We start from the raw sequence: 20956 nt of genomic DNA, 5'->3' as shown, positions 1-20956 counted from the left end.
TCCTCTAAGGAAAAGCTAGCAGCACCTTCCTGTGCAGGAGCTAAATTACATTTCCTTGATGCTACTACTGCATCCCCCTTAGGTTCGGAAACCGTACTAGTGTAAAGTTTCTGAAAGTACTCTTCCCATGCATGTGGTTGAATGTGAAAATAATCTTAACAGACCTGCTTTGTTGATCCTTTTGAAGGAAGGTGACAGAAAAGCTTGCAATCCTTTAATTTGGACGCCTCAGCTAGTTTATACCAATTCTCAACCTCCCAGCCTGTGCCCTTTTATAAATTCTTCTACTCATTATAACGTCATTTCGTATCCCTTGCTTTATTGTCACATTAGTTAATTCCTGGCCAGTCTACATTCCTTGTTGTACTAGTAATTATCAAAGCCCCCCTGAATTCTAAGTAGTTCAATTCCTAGGACAGGGAATATGCATATATGAAATAATCTTTCCTAGGCAATTACAGAGATTCAGACAGTACAACAAGGAGGACTCAACAAAAACAATAAACTATATATAAATATATATATATATATATATATATATATATATATATATATATATATATATATATATATATACATATATATATATATATATATATATATACACTAGCAGCCCGCCCCAGCGTTGCCTGGGGCAGAAAGGGGCTGGGGGCAGCATTTGAGGCTTGCACGCACTTCTGCCCCCGGCCCCCTCCCGCCCCGGCCCGGCCCATCCCGGCCCCCTCCCGTCCCGGCCCCCCTCCCGCCTGATCCTTACCTCAGGCGCCGGTCCCCCTCCAGGCGCCCCGCCCGCACAGGCCGCCACTCTCGAGGCGCCCCACACGCACAGGCCGCCACTCTCCAGGCGCCCCGCCAGCACAGGCCGCCACTCTCCATGCGCCCCGCCCGCACAGGCCGCCACTTCGCCCAGCAGCAAGCAGGGCGGCAGTCCTCCCTGCAGGTCGCGATCTTCGGCGCCATTTCCGGAAGTGTTCCCAGGGAGCGCAAACGCAAATGATGTCATCACGCAGACGTCGCGGCCGGCGCTACTTGCAAGGGACTACTTTATTTTTATTTCGACATTTTTTAAACAACGTATATTTTTTATTTTTAATAGCCTATGTCCTTCTGCTTGCCCTGAGGTTTTCAAAGATGTCTTGGGTGTTTTGATTGGTGGTGTACTTTTCGAGTTAAACTGGCTCAAAGGTTTGTGTTGTCTCTTTATAATAGTAGTATATATATATACTAGCAGCCCGTCCCGACGTTGTCCGGGTATGATTTGCTGCCGGCCAGTAGTATATTGTTTTGTAGGATTTCATTTTGATAGCATTTCTTATCTGTGACAGGCCTGTGAAACGCTCCGATTCACAATGCACTGCTGATGCACTTAAGAGTGCGCGTTCAGTAGTGTGTGAACTCGAGTTTCCCTACTTTATTTTTCCTTGCAATATTATATAGCGCAAACTCGACAACATGGCATGAGCACAATTTACATTACCGAAGTTCACATTTATCAGTGGTAGGCACAGGGAGACAAAAGCCATTTGCCTGGAATCACAGGATTTTGAGCTGATGGCGAGATTCGAACGTAGATCCCCAGCTCTGAAGTTTGCAAAGTGTATGTCTGTGCTGGCCATCAATGAGAGAGACCTGTGCATTTTTCAAATGGGTGGTGAAAAAATATGAGTATGTTGCTGGAGATGTGGGCCGCCGTGCCACCAATGTACTTACCGGGGGAGGGCAAACACTCATTATACCGCAACTTTCTTTGATGCATACCATCACTCTGCATACTTTCATTACGAAAGTACCATGACTCCGCAATGCAATTATAACGCATGGCATTACATTTTATATGCTTTTACCACACATACATTTACAACCAAATTCGTTGTAAATGCATGAATGGTAAAAACATGTTTTTTAAAAATATTTGGATATGGTAAGTATGGTAATAGGGGTATATATTTTGGGGTATGAAGTATATGTTTTGGGGTGTTTGGGTTCAGATATCGTTTTGGGTTATGGGGTACAGGGGTAGTTTTAGGGTTTAAGGATAGGTATGGGTTTTGGGGTACAGATGTATTTTTAGGGTTCAGGGCTAGGTTTGGGTTTAGGGGTATAGGGGTATTGTTAGGGTTCAGGGGTAGGTATGGGTTTTGGGGTACAGGGGTATTAAGGGTTCAGGGCTAGGTTCGGGTTTTGGGGTACAGGGGTATTTTTAGGGTTCAGGGCTAGGTTTGGGTTTTGGGGTACAGGCGTATTTTAGGGTTCAGGGGTAGGTTTGGGTTTTGGGGTACAGGGTTATTTTAGGGTTCAGGGCTAGGTTTGGGTTTTGGGGTACAGGGGTGTTTTAGGGTTTAGGGGTAGGTTTGGGGTACAGGGTTATTTTTATGGTTCAGGGCTAGGTTTGGGTTTTGGGGTACAGGGGTATTTTTAGGGTTCGGAGGTCGCTTTGAGTTTTGGGGTACAGGGGTATTTTAAGGATTTAGGGTTAGGTTTGGGTTTTGGGGTACAGGGGTATTTTTAGGGTTCAGAGGTAGGTTTGGGTTTTGGGGTACGGGGGTATTTTAACAGTTCAGGGCTAGGTTTGGGTTTTGGGGTACAGGGGTATTTTAGGGTTATGGGGTAGGTTTGGGTTTTGGGGTACAGGGGTATTTTTAGGGTTCAGGGCTAGGTTTGGGTTTTGGGGTACAGGGGTATTTTTAGGGTTCAGGGGTAGGTTTGGGTTTTGAGGTACAGGGGTATTTATAGGGTTCAGGGCTAGGTTTGGGTTTTGGGGTACAGGGGTATTTTTAGGGTTCAGAGGTCGGTTTGGGTTTTGGGGTACAGGGGTATTTTAAGGGTTCAGGGCTAGGTTTGGGTTTTGGGGTACAGGGGTATTTTAGGGTTCAGGGGTAGGTTTGGGTTTTTGGGTACAGTGGTATTTTTTAGGGTTCAGGGCTAGGTTTGGGTTTTGGGGTACAGGGATATTAGGATTCAGGGGTAGGTTTGGGTTTTGAGGTACAGGGGTATTTATAGGGTTCAGGGCTAGGTTTGGGTTTTGGGAAACAGGGGTATTTTTAGGATTTAGGGATAGGTTTGGGTTTTGGGGTACAGGGTATATTTATAAAGTTAAGATGTGTTAGTGTTTAAGGGTGTTGGGGTATTTTAGGGAGTAAGGGTGGGTTATGATTATGGGGTGCAGGGGTATTTAAAGGGAGCAGGGTGGGATTATCACACGATAAAAGACATGGCATGAAAGGCGGAACATACCACACGCCCCCAGCACATCGCAGACACGCCCACAAGGGACTACTTTGCTGGCACGGTTCTTTTACCTTTTAAATATATATGGTGGGCGTCTGCATAGCCTATGTCCTTCTGCTGCAACTGCCCTTTCCAACGCTGTATTGGGTGTTGTGATTGGTGCTGTACTTTTTGAGTTTACCCGCCTCAAAGGTTTAGGCTGTCTCTTTATATTATTAGTATGGATATATATATATATATATATTATATATATATATATATATATATATATATATATAGTTTATTGTCTTTGTTGAGTCCTCCATGCTGTACTGTTTGAATCTCTGTCATTGCCTAGGAAAGATTTTTTCATATACATTCCTTGTTGTACCATGGGGCGATGTTCCGTTTAGTCATATTAAAATTGGCGTTTATACGATCCGTTAATTGTTGGAAACTAGACACAATTAAGCTTTCAACTTTATCCTGATCGCTCAGAACTGAGAGGATCTCATCCACTTCTTTATCTTGGGGAGCAATTTTCCATCAGCTACAACCTGCGGTCATTTAACTCTCCTGTGGTTATTAGTAGTTACAACAGGGGCCATAGCTTGATGGGTTTGGCTATTCAAGATAGGGAGGCCAAAAAAGCTTCAAAAGGAGAGCATTATGATCGCTGTCCTCACGATTTAGGACAATCATGTCCTTAAATTGGGGCCAAAGATGGAGGTCCACCATAACATAATAGATCCTGCTTCTGACATTCCCCCTCTTGAATGTAAACTTTGCTTCCTCATATTACATGCGCGTACCCCATAGGCTAGAGTGAAAGACAATACTTGCTGCCCAACCTTTGTAAATTTTTTGATGGCAGGTATCTGGAGCTTATTTACACCCCTAACTTTGTCTTCCTCTTGTTCCAATTTGTGTACAAAGTCTACCGGCTCATAAGTCGTGTTAAGGTCGCCAGCTACAATGAGATAGTACTCTTTCCTGGAAATTTCAAGAAAAGTAGAGAGTGTTGTTATAGCTTCAGAGGGCTTGTGTTGACTGCTAAACCTATTAGATGTGTTAATTAATCTAACACAAATGTTTCCCTTTAGATTATATCTGATCTAAACCAAATATCTCCTGGGATCCCGCCTCAAGTGGCTTTACTTTACAAACCAGTGTGGTCTTGACCCAGATTAGTAACCCACCAGCTGGTCTGCCAGCCGGCAAGCACCTGGCCTCAATACTAAATGTAATAAACCCCACCCTCTGCACTTGTTCCGTCGCCCAGGTTTCCTGGAATAAACATATGTGATAACTGCCCACTAACTATCCCCACTCAAGAAAATAAAAAAAAGTATCGCAATATCAATCCCATATCAAAAACCCCACCCAGATGTTTTCCTCTTACTCTGAATCAATTGTCCTAAATGATCCGGGGATCTACAGTTAATCACTATACAATCTCCTTTTGTAAACTTCCGTAATGGACCACCCCAGCTAACTCTGCAGACAAACAGGAAATCGTGATCACTAGAGTTTGAAAAATCAGAGTTTTGTAAGTCAATAGCAGACTTTGTTTTTCAATTGGCTACTACTTTCCTTCGGATTGCCCAGAAGCTTAGGGATATTGGGTAAAATCACTACATGTGGGCAGCCCTCTGGGGGAAGATGTAGTATCACCTCATTATGGAGGTCATCCCTGGCAGCGAGATTATCTGTTTGTGAAGTGACCTGCCTAGTGGGTTCAATTCCATTACCATTGAGTGGGAGTAGGCATGGGCGGAAAATCCGTTCCGCTCGCGGATTTTGCGGATTTTCGGGAAATCCGCAATCCGCGAGATTTGCGAATTTCCCGCAAAATCCGCAAATCCGCGAGCAGCGGATTTTGCTCGCACTGCTCGCACTGTTCGCGTGAGTTCGCGCCCCGCGAATAAGTGCAAAATTGCAGAAATACGATCTTAGCAAAACTGAAAGTAACTACTTACCAGGTTCAAAAGTTCAGGCTCATCATTAGTAGCCATTTCCTGTAGTGCTTCCTGAGGGGCCCCTCCAGAGTTCAGTTGCCAGTTGAAACTATTATGTGACCCTGCTCTGAACCTCAGAATAGTTACACATATGCCACAAAGGTCCTGAATTACAGCTAAGGGAGACAAGCAGGAGCCAGGCTGGAAGTTAAAATCCATTAATCAGCCCCTAATTCATTATTGTCATTTGGGGCAGGGCAGGTGTTGTAACTAATTTTGCAACAATGAAAGCACTTAGCAAGTGCAAAAGATCACTAATCAGGGCGCACTAAGGAAGCAGGTGCCAGCTAAAAAAATATTCTGTGACACATTAATCAGCCCCAAATTAATTCAGGTCACTTGAGGCAGGGAAGGTGTGCTTTGCTTTGCCGAAAATAATGTACACTGGACAACCAGAGGGTGTGGTGATGAAACAGAGGGTGGCATGGGTGGGCCAGAGGGTGGCATGAGTAGTCAGAGAGTGGCAGTGGTGACAGAGAGTGGCAGTGATGAAGAAGAGTGTCCCAAACAGGCTGGACACGTAGAAACAACAAGTTCGCGAAACTTGCGACCCGACAGGTAAGTTCGCAATTTGTGAAAGTGTACAAAACCCTCGCGAACTGGCAGAAACACGGGCGAACACAAAAAAAAAAAATCCGCAAATTCGCGGGAATTCGCGGATTTTGCGGATTGCGAATCCGCAAATCCGCAAAATTCGCGAACGCGAGATCCGCAAAATTCGCTCATGCTTAAGTGGGAGGCTACATGTATTAGACCCAGAGATATTACGTAAAGCCCCTTATCAGCTTAATGGCTGATATGTGTCATTGCTCTAGATTTGAATGGCGCTACCCGCGTGTCATAACCATTTTTTGGGAGGTGGACACACGTAGGGGATTTGCTGGGTTGCAACAGTGGCTTCCCACCATAATTTTGTGCGTTTCGGAATACAATACTCTCCCTTGATCTGGGCATTGTGATTGTACCGGAGGATTTCCCACCCCGTCGTTAAGCACGTAATGGATTTTTCAACATTTCCTATAATTGACTCAAGTTTATCAAGCCTAGCCAGTATCTAAGAATTATTTGCTATAATTTTTTCAAAACAATTCTTTAAGGTCTTAATGGCTTGGGAGGATAAAACTGTTGAAGCAGGTGACATGAAGTGAAGGTGTAACGCAATTGGCAGTACTTGCTTAGTGATGATAATCTCCTTACAAAGGATCTCCTGAGATTTTTTTTAGATCTGATATTTACTCCCAGCGAGGTTTCAGAATGTTTCAGTTTCTTCTTCTTTTTAACTGGTGGGCCAGACATCGGGGGTAAAGGGGGTTGTAACAGATACTTCACAGGAGGAGATGATTCCAATGTAATTTGGTTAATCGTAGCACTCCCTTAACTGGCCATTTGGAGCTGTGTCTAGATTCACAGCTATAACAGATCCCCCCCCTCCACAGATAGAAAAGAAATCTTAGTAACAGAATGTCGTCTAAGACTCTGGCCGCTCGTGATAGAAAGCAATCAAGGGTGCAGTCCTCAAGGGTTTTAGAGATACTCTCCCTCTCTATCTCACATTTGCTTCCGTTTTGCCATCAGGAAGGATGCAATCACTCTAAACATGACTTAGGTCAATACTGGTTGTCCAAATAAACCTACTTGGCAGGTCTCTGGGAGGCTTAGTTGGACTGCATCACAGCACCAGGTAGTCCTATATCCCAAAAAGTGGGAAAAGGCAGGTGCAAGTAAAAATCAAGATGGTAGGCCCAGCTCAGCCTCCTCAGGGCTCCAATGGGCGTGGACGGGCCCGCCGTTGGCCTGGGTTAAGTCTGGGCATGGCCCAGGCATGCCGGTGTGGCCCATGCATGCTCGCGCTTGTCCCACGCTGCGGGAGCCCTGAGGCACTTTTATGGGGCTCCTGGCACTTTTGGGACCCATTGGCGGCTTCTGCTGCAAGGGTTGCTGGACAATAGAGTCCTCTGAGGGTGTTTGGCACCACGATCTGAGCCACTTTTATGTGCCTCCTGGATCTTTCGGGACACTTTGGGGGCTCCTGCCACGAGGGTTGCTGGACAATTGAATCCCTGAGGGTGTTTGGCACTGTGATGGTCTCCCTTCAGTTTAGTTTCACAAACAAACCTGAGAGTGCTTCTGCTGAACTTCAGCAGAAGTGAGTGCTTGTTGATTCCGTACACTATGGAGGCTACCTAAGGCTACCACAGTAGGCCCTTGCCCAGGAGGTCCTTGAAGGCAAAAGTTGATCTGCAGAAGGAGCCATCTGAACCATCTATAGATAAATTTAATTGATACCTTACTCAATGGAAGAAAATCCCACTTTCATTAACCACCTGTGGTGATGTGCTAGATCAGCAACAAAAGCAAGATCAGAGTTGATAACCCATTAGGGTGTCCGCTAAAAGACAGAAAAAATTAACAGGGATTTTTGTTTATAAGGAAAGCCTTTATGGTTCTACTGCAAAAGGGCCTCAAAGTCCAGAAATTATTGAAGAAAGGGTCTTTAGCTAGGTATAGTTATGGCACATGGGTTCCTGTGGAGTAGCCAGGACATAACATTTTTGAAATAAAACAAACTTGAACAAGGAAGAGGAGGACACGCTTGCAAGAATTGTAGACAGCAAGTACCATTCAAGGGGACTAAGATTGGCAAACAAAACACACTCAGGCACACACACACACACAATGAGACACACACATACACTGTTTTTAATTTTTTATTGCCTTGGTTACCTTTGATCATTCATTGAATACAAAATTAAGACCCAACTGGCAGACATGTTGCTGTTCCTATATGGATGCAGAATTCAACAACTCTTTTCAGACAGTAAAGCATTCTGGCTCCCCTTCCGTGAGCGTATTGTATTTAAAACGTTGTGCCTGGCTCAGCGCATTGCGCAGGGAAAAGGTCCTATCTACCTTCAAAAATTACTGACCGTACACCAACCCAAGCGACTTATGAGATCCCTAGGAAGTATGCTTGTCAAGGTACCGAGAATTTATTGTGCAAGGATGGGTGGACGGTCGTTCAGATATCTAGCCAGTAAACAATGGAATGCTCTACAGATTGAGCTCCGGATGGAATCATCGGAAATGAGGTTCCGTCAAAAACTGAAAACGTACCTCTTCCCGAAGAAGTGTTAGGCTCTCTGTCTGCTCTTCCTGCCTGGCTGCTGAGGGGAATATCTGGTTCTGTCTTCACAGTGTGGGGACACAGTGTTTTTAGTGTAACCAGGCGCTTTATAAACTTTGTTATTATTATTAATATTATTATTAACCTTTGCTCGTGTCTCTTCTCTGACTAGGTGGAAAGTGCAACTTAAAGGATTACCCAAACGTCTTGACGTGGACAATGCAGAGGAGTTAAGCTCGAACATTAAATTCTCACTTACCAAGTTCATAACTTTTGGCCTGAGCAAGGGTGTTTCGTAAGTATTGGGGGCATTGTGATTAGAGCATATATGTTGGTTCTTCAAAGGGACCCTTACGCTATATAGCAGTTGGACTCCTTTTAAGACAGAAAGAGTTTGCTCTTCCAATTGAGCTAATGTATGAATCAAGTAAGGTTTTTCTTTAGAAATAAAGTCTATATGTTTTACTCCAGCTGATATAACAGACTGTCCAGTATTCACAAAGTATTGTTTCTGCCTTAAGAACTATAGTAAAATCATTTGGAAATGGGTGGACCTTAAGTATTCTGTTGACAGAGTCCCCATTGGCTTCACTTGACAGACTATCACCTCCGATGGTCTGACAGAGCAGGGATGAGCAGAGAAAGGGCATTACACCTTCTGCCTTATTTAGGTTTGACTTTATAATGCAATTCTTTACCGGCCTAGTTCATTAACAACAGGAAAGACCTAGCAGTGGGGAACAGGAAAACAATAATGACCACTCCCCCCCCCCCACACACCCTAGGAGAAAACTCCCAGTTGTGGGGATCATTATTTTGGGGAGTTTGCTTTTAAAAAAACAAACCAAATGTTAACAGTTTGGAAGATGGCCATCAATTCTTTTCATCAAACCTTCAGTACACTGAAAGGAACCACTTTGATTCTGGGTGTTTTCAATGTCAGAGATGACCACATGATCAGTGGTCATCTGTAAAATGGTCAGAAGAAAACCCTTGGAGTAGCAGAGGTAATGACCACTGCCATCTAAAGGACACTACTTTGTCCACCACACTATAGATCAGGCCGCTAATATTTTTAAATTAACTTTGAACTTTATCCACTCTATATGGAATGAAGAGTGAGGGAAAGAACATTTGGTCTTATTTCTAATCCTATTCTATAATTGTTATGTTTATAATGCCTTCAGTGTTTGCCATCAAAGCTTTTAGAGTAATGGCATGTTGATGTTATTCTTGTTGCTCACAACAATTATGCTTCCTTTCCCCTTGAAGTAGAAGTAGAATTAGCCATGAAGGCCACTATACTAAATAATGCTAATTATATTAGCTCTATTCACTCTAGTTTTATCTTTAAATGTTGCCCTATTATGCCTAATGTCATTCCTGAACTTACTGACCATATTCCTAATAATAGGAGTGCACAGCAATACTCAAAGACAATAAGCTAGGGCAGGCTCACTTTATCAACATTATTCAATTTCAGGCTAAAGTACTTTAGAAATATTATAAATTGACCACTTTTGCTTGAAAACCGTTAGGAATAAAAACCACTGTGGAAACCCTACCAGGGCTATCTCCAATGAGCATATCAATTTGGACTCTTAACAATACACTTTTGAAAAGGTCTGTAGACTTTGCCTTTGTTTAATATTACTATCACAGTTGTTAATGGCTCAGAATGTCATTTACCTGAATTGATGTTTTTTTCTACTGGTTCAACCCAATCATAGATTCTTCAATAAAAAAAAAATCTTATGTTACTTCGAACTCCTCACATACACAAAAATCTGGTGGTCCAAAAGGAGAGAAGACAAAGTGAATAAAGAGAGATAAGCAACAATTAACCATATAGTCCACTTTTATTAAGTAGAAAGAGGGAATATTACATTCCATAATGGGTACTAACAACAAACAAATAAAGACCATTACGAAACAGTCAGATTTCCATCAACTGCCAGTGATGGCTAGTGTCATCATCTGGATATCCTCCTTTAATTACCACTCAGCCATCTTAACACCAATAGACATGATGTGGTACAACATTCGTATTGATCTCTGTAACGCCTACATGCAATGGTAGAAGAAGACCAAATGACTAGTTTTATTCCTTGATCATCCAGTGTTCTTAGAGGATATACGCTGTATCTGTTATGGAAAGAAACAAAGTGCAGTGCTAGAGAAGTGGAGATTTAAAAAGAATATGGAAGGGAAAAACTTTTTTATTTTAATATCTCTCCCAAACCTATTAAAAATGTTGCAGATGCGGCATAAACCAAATAAACTGCTGCTCGTGAGAAGTGGTCGACTAGTTTCAACCTAACGGGCCTATAGCCCAGGCTTTCTTCGGGTCCTTTATTGAAAAATAAGCTACTGCATACTTGAAAACTAAAATTAAGTATTAGTTAAATTACCTTCATATAGGCAGAGTGATTGTCACACCTGGAGGACAAAATTACACAGATACACCATAATTGTAAAGAAATATGAAAATGATGAATTGCTTTATCTCTTTTGTAAACTCGCTGTATTCAACGGCATTAATAAATATTCACTTCTATAAAGAGGAAAAAGACTCGTTCACTCACCTGTCCTATATGAGGTATTAGCCTCACCTCACCCGGTAAACACTCAGGTGTATGAGACCCCGCCCTGTAACCAAGGTAAAATATGCTCTTTAGGATGAATCAAAAAAGAATAAGAAAATTGTTTGGCATCAAATCCACAAACCAGTTTTATATATAAAAAATAAGCAGAGACACTCGATCTCAATGTGGAAGAACACATCCAAAGCTAACCTCATCCCTTAGGCTGAACGTATCGGTTTGGAAAAATCGGTTTGAAAATTCATGACATTCATTTATTTCATGTAGAGTTATATCTTGCTGAAGTCCCGGCTATGATGTTTAGTTAGCCCTTATGGACGATTTTCATGTTCCATAAACAGCCCTATATCCATCTTCTAATGTCTTGATCTGATGCAGAGGGATGTGCATCTTTATTCTATGCTATGTCGTAATTTAACTATAAGCAATGACCTGATTACGCAGAGAATATTGATTTTATAACTATTTCTTTTACATTTTCAATTAGAAAAAAAACTTTAATTTAAATTAAATGTTTAAATATGTTTTAATAAATGTATGTGTCTGTGTGTGTGTGTACATATCTATATATACTGAAAAAACAAGGGTTACAGAGACTTTATAATTAGGCTGACATTTCACTTGTACAAAACCAGAGAAATTCAGCTGTTATAGTTAGTGAGCTAACGATAACTTGCACCCCTGAAATGCACTGCTTATGACCTAACATATTGCATCACTCATGACATGGCCAGTGATATCACTGATGACATCTCAAATGACATCACTCATGACACCATCAACAGATTCTCTGATGCACCCACTCACAACCCATATAACCTTTCATACATCCGTTCCAAATTCCACACTACCATTCTCAAACTCATCCACACAGGCATACCAGCACTTACATAGCCACTCCCTGATTCATAGATCAACAAGTCAAGTCAAGTCAAGTCAGTATATTTATATAGCTCGCTACATACCCAGAGGGTCTCAAGGCGCTTGAAGAAGGGTGGGGAATTACTTGTCAAATATCCACGTTTTAAGTTGCTTTCTGAATGCTAGGTGGTTCGGAGTAAGGCGAAGGTGAGTGGGAAGTGAGTTCCAGGTTTTAGCTGCCAGGTAGGAGAAGGATCTACCTCCCATGGTGGTTTTGTTGATGGGAGGTACAGTGGCAAGGGCTTGGTTGGAGGATCGTAGCTGGCGGGAGGGGGTGTAGAAGGACAGTCGTGTGTTGAGGCATTCGGGTCCGATTTCGTAGAGTGCTTTGTGTGCGTGGGTTAGGAGCCGGAAAGTAATCCTCTTATTGACGGGGAGCCAGTGGAGGTTTTTCAGGTGACCAGAGATGTGTTCTTTACGCGGGATGTCTAATATGAGCCTGGCTGAAGCGTTCTGGATGCGTTTTTTCTGGAGTTTTGCGCTGGTACCGGCGTAGAGGGTGTTTCCGTAGTCCAGTCGGCTCGTGACCGACCAGAGCGTAGGTGACTGTTTTTCTAGTTTCGGTGGGGATCCAGCGAAATGTTTTTTTGAGCATGCGAAGAATGTTGAAGCAAGATGAAGAAACGGTGTTGACTTGTCTGTTCATCGAGAGTGAGGAATCCAGGATGACGCCCAGGTTCCGTGCGTGGTCCGTCGGGATCACTCATCCTCTCACTCTACCATAGAACCACTCATATACCCACTCACTCAATAATACAACCACTGACATATCCACTCATACAGTCATTCAACCACTCTCACAGTCCGACACCCATAGAGCTATTCACACACCTACTCACTCACCCATATAGTCATTCACACAACCACTTACAGTCACTTACTCACCCATACAGTTACACACTCACTCACTAACTTACTCATACAGATACTTACACATACTCACTCGCCTATACAGTCACTCACACAGCACACACTCACCCATACAGCCACTCTCACATTAACTTACTCAACCATATAATCACTCACATACCCTATCATTCACCTATACTGCCTTTCACATATCCAGTTAATCACCCGTATACCACTGACATATGCACTCACTCACAAATACAACCATACAAATACTTACTCACTCATACAGCCCCCAACACATGCCCTCACTCACCCATACAGCCACTGACTCACCCAGTCACTCATCCATCCAGACAGTCACACACACCCTCACCCACCCACACAGACACTCTGCCACTCATAGAGGTACTGATGTCATTTGAGATGTATTGAGTGCTGTCATCAGTGATGTCACTGACCAAGGTATGAGTGAGGCAATATGTGAGGTCATAAGCAGTACATTGCAGGGGCATGAGTTATAGTTAGCTCAGGTATCTATAACTGCTGAATTGCTCTGATTGTGTTCAAGTGAAATGTCAGCCTGACTATAAAGTCCCTATAACCTTTGCCTTTTTCAGTGAATTTCCAAGGTTTTTTAAATTCTATTCCCTACCTCTAAGTCCCTTTAACATTTGTTTTTTTCAGAGAATTTCCAAGGTTTTTTAGTTGTTCATTCCTAACTATAGCATCCCTGTAACATTTGTTTTTTTCAGTGAATTTCTAGGTTTTTTCCGATTCTGTTTCATAACTTTAATGTCCTTGTATTTCTGTTCTATAATTAGATATTGAACATTACAGATGCATGGTGCACCACTTATTGTTGTATTAATCATCTATTTACTTGAAAAAGTCCATTCATCTTATTTCAAGATATTTTTGGTGTGCCTGATGCCTTTGTAGTCGCTGAGTACAGACACCGAATGCCATGTGTTTTTGATAAAGAGTAAAACACATTTATGGATGTATATTACAGAAAGTTTGAGTCAAGCTGTTTAGTACTATATTAATTTAATTTTCCCCTTTGTATACATCGGTTGAAAAACTACATTAAAAAAGCATTTTCCGGATTTGAGGTGACAACGGAGGTCGTAATCACATTGGTAGTCGCGAATACTGCATGCTTTTGAAAAATGTTAAACATATATTTAGACATGATTTACATAACGTTTGAGGCTAGCTGTTTAGTAATATATTAATTTAACTTTCCCCTTTGTATTCATTTGGCAAAAAAACAACATCAAAAAGGCATTTTCCTTGTTTGCGGTGACACCGGAAGTCACAATGACGTCAGTGAATACCACTTGTTTTTGACAAAGTGTTAAACACATGAAATGAAATGAAAAGGTACTTGTAAAGCGCATGGCTGCAATGAGGCCTCCCAGCGCTAAGAACCTGTACATAAAGTTTGACTCTATCTGTTTAGTAGCATATTGGTGTACCTTTATTTTCTCTATGCATTTGTCAAAAAGAACAGTTACCAAAAATAACTTTCCGTTTTCGCCAGAAGTCACAACAAAATCAGTACTCGCGAATAACACATGACTAAGAAACAAATAATTTTCATTGGTTCTAGCAGCTTCCTTTATGAAACAAAGTACACACCCATTTCTCCCTTCTTGAACTTTCCGGGTACTGGTTAGTTTATTATAGGAGCTATCTCAAACTGATTTTCAACATTATGCAGTTTTTTTTTACTATTTTGGCTAGTTTTTCAAAAATAAATCAGAAGAACCAGAGGAAGACCTACAACTGGTTTAAGTAGTTGAACAGCAGAAGGACTCTACTGCACATGAACAGTCTTCTGATGAAGAACCACCAATGAAGAAACAAAGCAAGCATGTTGTACTACTTTAAAACATTAGTGGTTGGAAACAAAATGTTTCCCCTAGGAATTCCTTTTGAGCACTTACTCTTTCACTCATCAGTCATACCACTGAACACATGATGTTTCACTTATTCCCCTAGGTTAAAATTAGAAAACCTCAATCAGAGTATGTAAGCTCACATGTGCATATTTATTAGATCATGTCACATAAAAGTCTTTTATACAATAACATTACATATAATAATCAACATTTGGACATTTACATATCACAGATACACAATATAAAAACTTTTTAATAAAAATGTTAAAAACACCTAAGTTGTCAGATAGCCACTAATTCATAAATGAGCAACCTTTTTGGACAGGGAACTGACAAACAGTAACATTTGTCTTACAACGTGTTAATTTGAGAACTTTTGTAGACAGCACCCCACAGGGGAATGGCTTCCCTGTCTTTTTTGTAGTTGCTGACTCTCTTCAAATTTAACAAAGAAATCTTCTGTGTTGATGTGTTTTAGTGGGTTTATATAATTAAAGCCACCTTCCTCAGAACTAACACTTTTCTTCCCTTATCCACATTGTTCACTGAAATAATTATAGTACACTTATCATAGAAATAAAAATAGAAAAACAATCTCATTATTCTTTAGAATGTTTCTAATAAGGTATTTCCATATTTTTGGTGAATCCTAGTTACATTTATAACAACCTATTTATATATTCAGTAAGGTAAAACTATCTTTCTCTTCTTTACAACCTTTATTTATTAATCCAAATAATCCTAATATATTAAATTAAATTAAGAACATTTTGAAATGCTGAAAAGCATGTGTACATTCTGTTCTAGATCAACATTTCATAAATCCTTCTAAAAGTAATCATATAAATACACACATGTTATATGTGCTTTAAAACACGCCAAAAGAAGCACCTTAAAAATGCACAGAGAAAGAGAGAAGGAGAGAGATCATCACCCTCTAGACCTCCAGCCCCTGCTCCTGGCCATAATATTCCAGCTGAAGTGGAAAGAAGACTCAGTGAAATGTCACCAGAACTAAAATGTTTTGCTACATTCTGCATGGACTGTAACACCATCGTAACAGCCTGGGAGAAGTCTCTGGATGTAATTATGCAAAATGTGAAAAAACATAATTGTTAATTTTCTTTTTTTGCAGCACTTCAACCACAATTTTTTAATTGGTGCTCACAAATATGTTATTTATTTGCCATTTTTTAAAAATACATTGAAGTAAAAAAGCACAGAAAAAAACACCCCAAAAATCAAAAACAGTTATAGAAATGAAGGAAAAAAAAGATTTTTTTTTCAGAACCGCCTTTTCTGGTTAAATAAATGAATGAATGATTGCATGACCAGTGTATGGATGTTAGAATGAGAGCATGGATGATTGAATGAGTGTATAAGTAGTGTTTGAATGTTAGAATGAGTGCTGACTGGGTGATTCTATGAGTGCATCGGTAGTACCTGGGTAGTTGTCAACCTGCATGGATTGTACCTGGATGATTCCATGCCTGCAGAGGAACTGCCTGGGTAATTATATGAGTGCATGGGTAGTGTCCGGGTGATTTGATGAGAGCATGGGTGGCACCTGGGTGATTGGATGAGTGCATGGGTATGGCCTGGGTGTTTGGCTGAGTGCATGGGTAGTGCCTGGGTGATTGTATGAGTGCATGAGTGCATGAGTATTGCCTGGGGATTCTTCCAACGGCTGTCCTAGCTCCAATGTTGTAATTAACAGCGGAGCTGGACTTCATCAAGGGCCTTCCGAGGCCCCAGGCAGCTCCAGCCTTCGCTATCTCTAAATTGCTGGTGTGGGACTCGGTCCCCCAGGAGGACCTAAGCTCGGCGTAGGAGGTGACATCACCCTTATGTCACCCTTACGTTACCGGAAGACCAGCCGCTCATTCCCGCAGCACGATTCGCGCACTGGCGTGCCTGGAGCAGCAGCGGGCCCGCAGGAGTTCATCCGCGGCCGGACAAGGCTGGGCTGGCCCACTCCCCTTGGCTTTACAAAAGAACAACAAAGGTAGGAAAAGCTGTCCTTATTTCATCTAAATGAGTTATGAAACCAAATCAGTGAGCATACGCTTAGCAATGGGTAAACGGGAACTTACGCTGGCCGCCACTGGCAGTGGAAAGCCTACAAGTAATAGTATACCAATTGCTAATTATATAAAAAGCGCCATGGGCTTAATTAGTAGAAATTGTTCATGCGGAACAGCGTCTTGCTGCCACTAAAACAGCATTAAATGTAGCCTTAAAACAAACCAGGGCAAATACAGTGACAATCGAGTCTGGCATGAGCAATTTGGATATTGACAAGAATAGGAGGAATAGCGCATTGAACCCCAAAGTCATAAAAGAGGGTCATTGTGTCTCAAACTTACCAATGGAGATATCTGTTTTATCAAACGGTACTGATTTGGTTCCACCCTGCCAAAAAGTGCAAACAACAATCCTTAATATCAGCAACCATACCTTCAATCAACTCAATGAAAACGAAATGTAAACGTAAGAAAGGGGAAAAGCACCCTGGAGGGATAGGAGGGACAGGGGTGGCTCAAACAACGATCCATGCTCAAGGCCTTGAACCTTTTTTAAACAAACTTTTATGGGAAAATTAACAATATTGAAAGGAGACTAATGATGAAAATTAAATCAGTTCAAAAAGATGCTACTCAACTAAAACTACAGAGACCTGGGGGACTTTGAAGAACAAGATCGTACTCTGGATCACTATGAATACTAACTGTAGCACCAGCTTTCTTTTTCAGAATATAATCATGATAAGACGAGTAAATTGGTTTGGCAACATGAGGAAGTGATGTCAAGGGGACTGCATTATCATGAATTTATGCTGCCCTGGGATGTTAGGGCTTTGATTGATGAACTTTCTGCTAAATACGCAAGATAACTTAATCATGCTAATGATATTAATACCGCAGTCCCATTATTATATTTCTAAAAACCTGTAAATGAGCAGCCATCTCACATTAGCAAAAAAACCCTCAGCACAGATTTATTAAGGGCACAATCTATGACCAAAATTATTTTACCCTTAAGACGTTGTAGTGAGCTTCATTGACTACCAGAGAAAGTAGAGAGGTCGACAGGTATTAATTATGCTACTTCATCCTCTAGCACCATTAATAATAGCCTAAATTGACATCTCCCACACATAATTTATACCTTTACATCATGGAATATGGCTGGGGTGAGAAACAAGCTAAATGATAGAGCATGGTTTAAGGTGACCAAAAGTTGTTTGTTAATTCTTTTTCAAGAAACTTGGCCAACTGAGCCTTTTTATATAAAGGGTTTTAAAACGGTTTCTACCCCAACTATTCCCTCAAAGACAGGGAGAGCTAAAGGATCCCTAGCAGTTACATCACCATTGATCTTAAAGAAAGCCTACAACAATTCACAGTTTTTCCAGTTTTTATATTTCTGCACTAAAGGAAAACAGTGAATAGTAATCATTAATTTTTTTAAATAATATTTTTGAAAACACTAGACACAATGTAATTATGTCCTTGGAGGATTCATTAGATAACATTTTAAAAGGCATGAGGAGAGATTATCTGCTTATTTGAGGAGGTGATTTTAATAGCAAATAATGAACATTTTTTAATGGGGAACACTATGATCATAGTAATAAACGTGGAGACCCTTGCTCCCACTTCCCCCATAATTCATATGGTGATACAAATAACAGCATAATGTATAAATATAACCTGGAATTTATGGAGCTAGGTGGGAAAATGGGTGATGCTGTTGTTCAAACCTATGAAGGAGCAAGATCCTCATTGAGCATTGATCATGTTTTAATATAAGGAAATTGTAAGGGCCTAGTTGAAAATTTAGGTAAGCCCGTTTATAGACCATCATCCACTGTTCCTGGTGCTGAAGTTAAGTCTTATGCCCCTGGAAAAGGTGTATTTAGCTGCCGACATTAAAACCCAAGGAGAAAATTTAATTTCCTTAAAATGGTCAGGGGTTAACCCTACAGCATTTATGGATAATATAATTAAAAAAAAAAAACGGAAGATATAAATATTTGTCTGGGGGGCACCTCCTTAAACTCACACATTATAATGGTTTTCGGTAATATTGTGGGTGCAATCTCTGGAGATTTAAAAATAAAGGATAAGAAAAACGTTTACCACCATCCCAGTTGGTCATAGCTTGATGGGCATTTTTAGTTACACTTTCAAAGGGCACAGCTTTACAGTCTGGTAATGTCAAGTAGAGGAATCATTCTGAATTGGTTTCAGTGCTAAGCTTGAATTCACAGTCTTCACAGTTATGGTTCTACTTATAAGTTAAACCAAATAATTAATTCATAGTCACATATTTCTCCTCTAATTGTCCTAGCATTACCATTACAAATTCCTGAGCATCCTGCTGAAAATGTTGAGAAAACACTGCTGATCTAGTACACTCGTCTGTACGTTTTCTTAATCCAGAAGTGGAATGTATAATATTTCCTTCACTTCTTAATTCTTCAAGTAAACTGCATAGTTGTGAGGACATTCTTTTATCTTTTTTTTGTTTAATAGAATCTGTAAATGAGGCAAATGGTACAGTTCATTTAACACTACATTTGAATAACAGTTCACTCTAGATTTATTATCAAAGTGATAGCCTTCCATTTCCTCATTGTGTTGTGGTTTTCTTTTCTTAAGATCTTGTTGTTTCTCTTTTTCTTCATCTTCAGCTCTGATAGACTGCTGATAGACTCCGATAGACTGCTTTGATATTTTACGCTATGGACACATTATCAGTTTTCCAAACATAGGATACTGGCCATAATGAGGAGCATATTGCCCTCTTATCAGATTATATCCCCATACCCTGCTCGCAATAGCACTTACTTTCTTCTCATCAAAATCAATCAGAAATAAACCAGTGTTCTAATTTGTGATAAACCTACATATGACATCCCTTCTTTGAATACTCTACTACAATATTAACAAGAGGTGTATCTACACTTAAACCTTGTGATTTGTGGATAGTTACAGCATTTTCTAAAGACACTGGGAACTGCTTTCGCTACACATACAAACCTTTCACGAGTTGAAAATGTAAAACACATCTACCAATCAGCTTAACTTCACCAACATCATCAAACTGTATGGCTAACTATTCCATGTCATTTCTGTATGGATAATTAATACATTTCATAATTTAACCCACTGCACCATTTGCTAGCCCTTCATCAACATTTAATTTGTGACGTATGATTACATGACAATTTTTACAAATATGTAACTGTTTTTCTAATCCTGCAGTTTTCGACACAAACTTTTCTAAACTAGCCAATTTTGATTTCTGTTAGTAGCACTGTAACTCCTTGATGTTAAATGTTTTTGTTTGCTCTAATTTCGATGATCTCCTCTTTCTCCCGTTGCAGTAATTGTTCATTAAATTTACTACACTCCTCAAGGGTTGGCATCAAACAAACAATAGACTTTTCTTCCTTAACAAAATTATAGATTACTTCTGCTGCTGAGACATTAGTTGGAAACAGGTTTTTAATGAGATAGGTTTTGTAATGCTCTCTTCCATTCTTTTGTGAGGACACCCACTCTTATGTCCTTCAGTATATCTCTGTATTACATATCTGATGCTTGGCACACATTTCAGATGAACTCTTTGCATTCAAAGTATTTCCAACTGTTTTCATTACCAATACTACCTAGTGAATTCCTAGTTTCATTACATAGTAGTGTCTTGAATACAGGTTGTCCTTTGACTAGAGTTACTTGTGGCAGGTCTCCAAAGACTATTAAGTGTTTTCCTAGCCCAAAAATACTCATCATAGTCAGTTTTTAATATTTGCTACATTCTTAAATATATAAACGCTAGCATTAATTAGACACCACGCTGACTTCATAAATAATTCGAAGCTTTAATTTCTTTTAAAACCCAGTATTTGTAAAGCACAAAAAATTACCCGAGGGTGTCAAGGCACTGGGGGCCATCAGGAAGATTAGACGAGCTATTGCATAGAGTCACATGGTGCTGGGCTAACCTGCCGCCGGTACCGGGGATCGAATCATGTGCCCCTATGTTCCGGAGTCAGGTGCCCTGGCTGCTGCGCCACATCTCCTAATATGTTTGCCATTTCAGGACAAGCATCACCAGATAATCTGTTGTATACTCTTGCCACTTCATGACAAGCACTACCAGATAATCTGATGTTTCCTTATTAATTGACATGTTCAACAGGCAGCATTAATAATCGATGAAGAGTAACTTCTTTAATATTATGTGCAGCTAAGCCTGTTGGTGCAGTAACTACACATGACAAATTGGAATCTGTTGTCTTTTGTAGGTAACTTGCCA

The 20956-nt window shown here is 40.6% G+C and overlaps 1 protein-coding gene across 1 annotated transcript in view; it reads left to right on the top strand.

The window, feature by feature from the left end:
- The window catches only part of LOC147678091 (hydroperoxide isomerase ALOXE3-like), a 239569-nt gene that overhangs the window by 90910 nt on the left and 127703 nt on the right, over positions 1-20956 (top strand). Inside the window, exon 4 of the mRNA XM_086946566.1 lies at positions 8522-8644. Coding sequence (XP_086802692.1) covers positions 8522-8644 — 123 coding nt within the window. The remainder of the gene's footprint in view (positions 1-8521; positions 8645-20956) is intronic.

The sequence above is a fragment of the Lissotriton vulgaris genome, chromosome 12 (assembly GCF_964263255.1).
Source record: "Lissotriton vulgaris chromosome 12, aLisVul1.2, whole genome shotgun sequence".
NCBI classification, from domain to species: domain Eukaryota; kingdom Metazoa; phylum Chordata; class Amphibia; order Caudata; family Salamandridae; genus Lissotriton; species Lissotriton vulgaris.
Note: the sequence above shows the minus strand (reverse complement) of the source record. Positions and strands in the feature narration are given on the sequence as shown.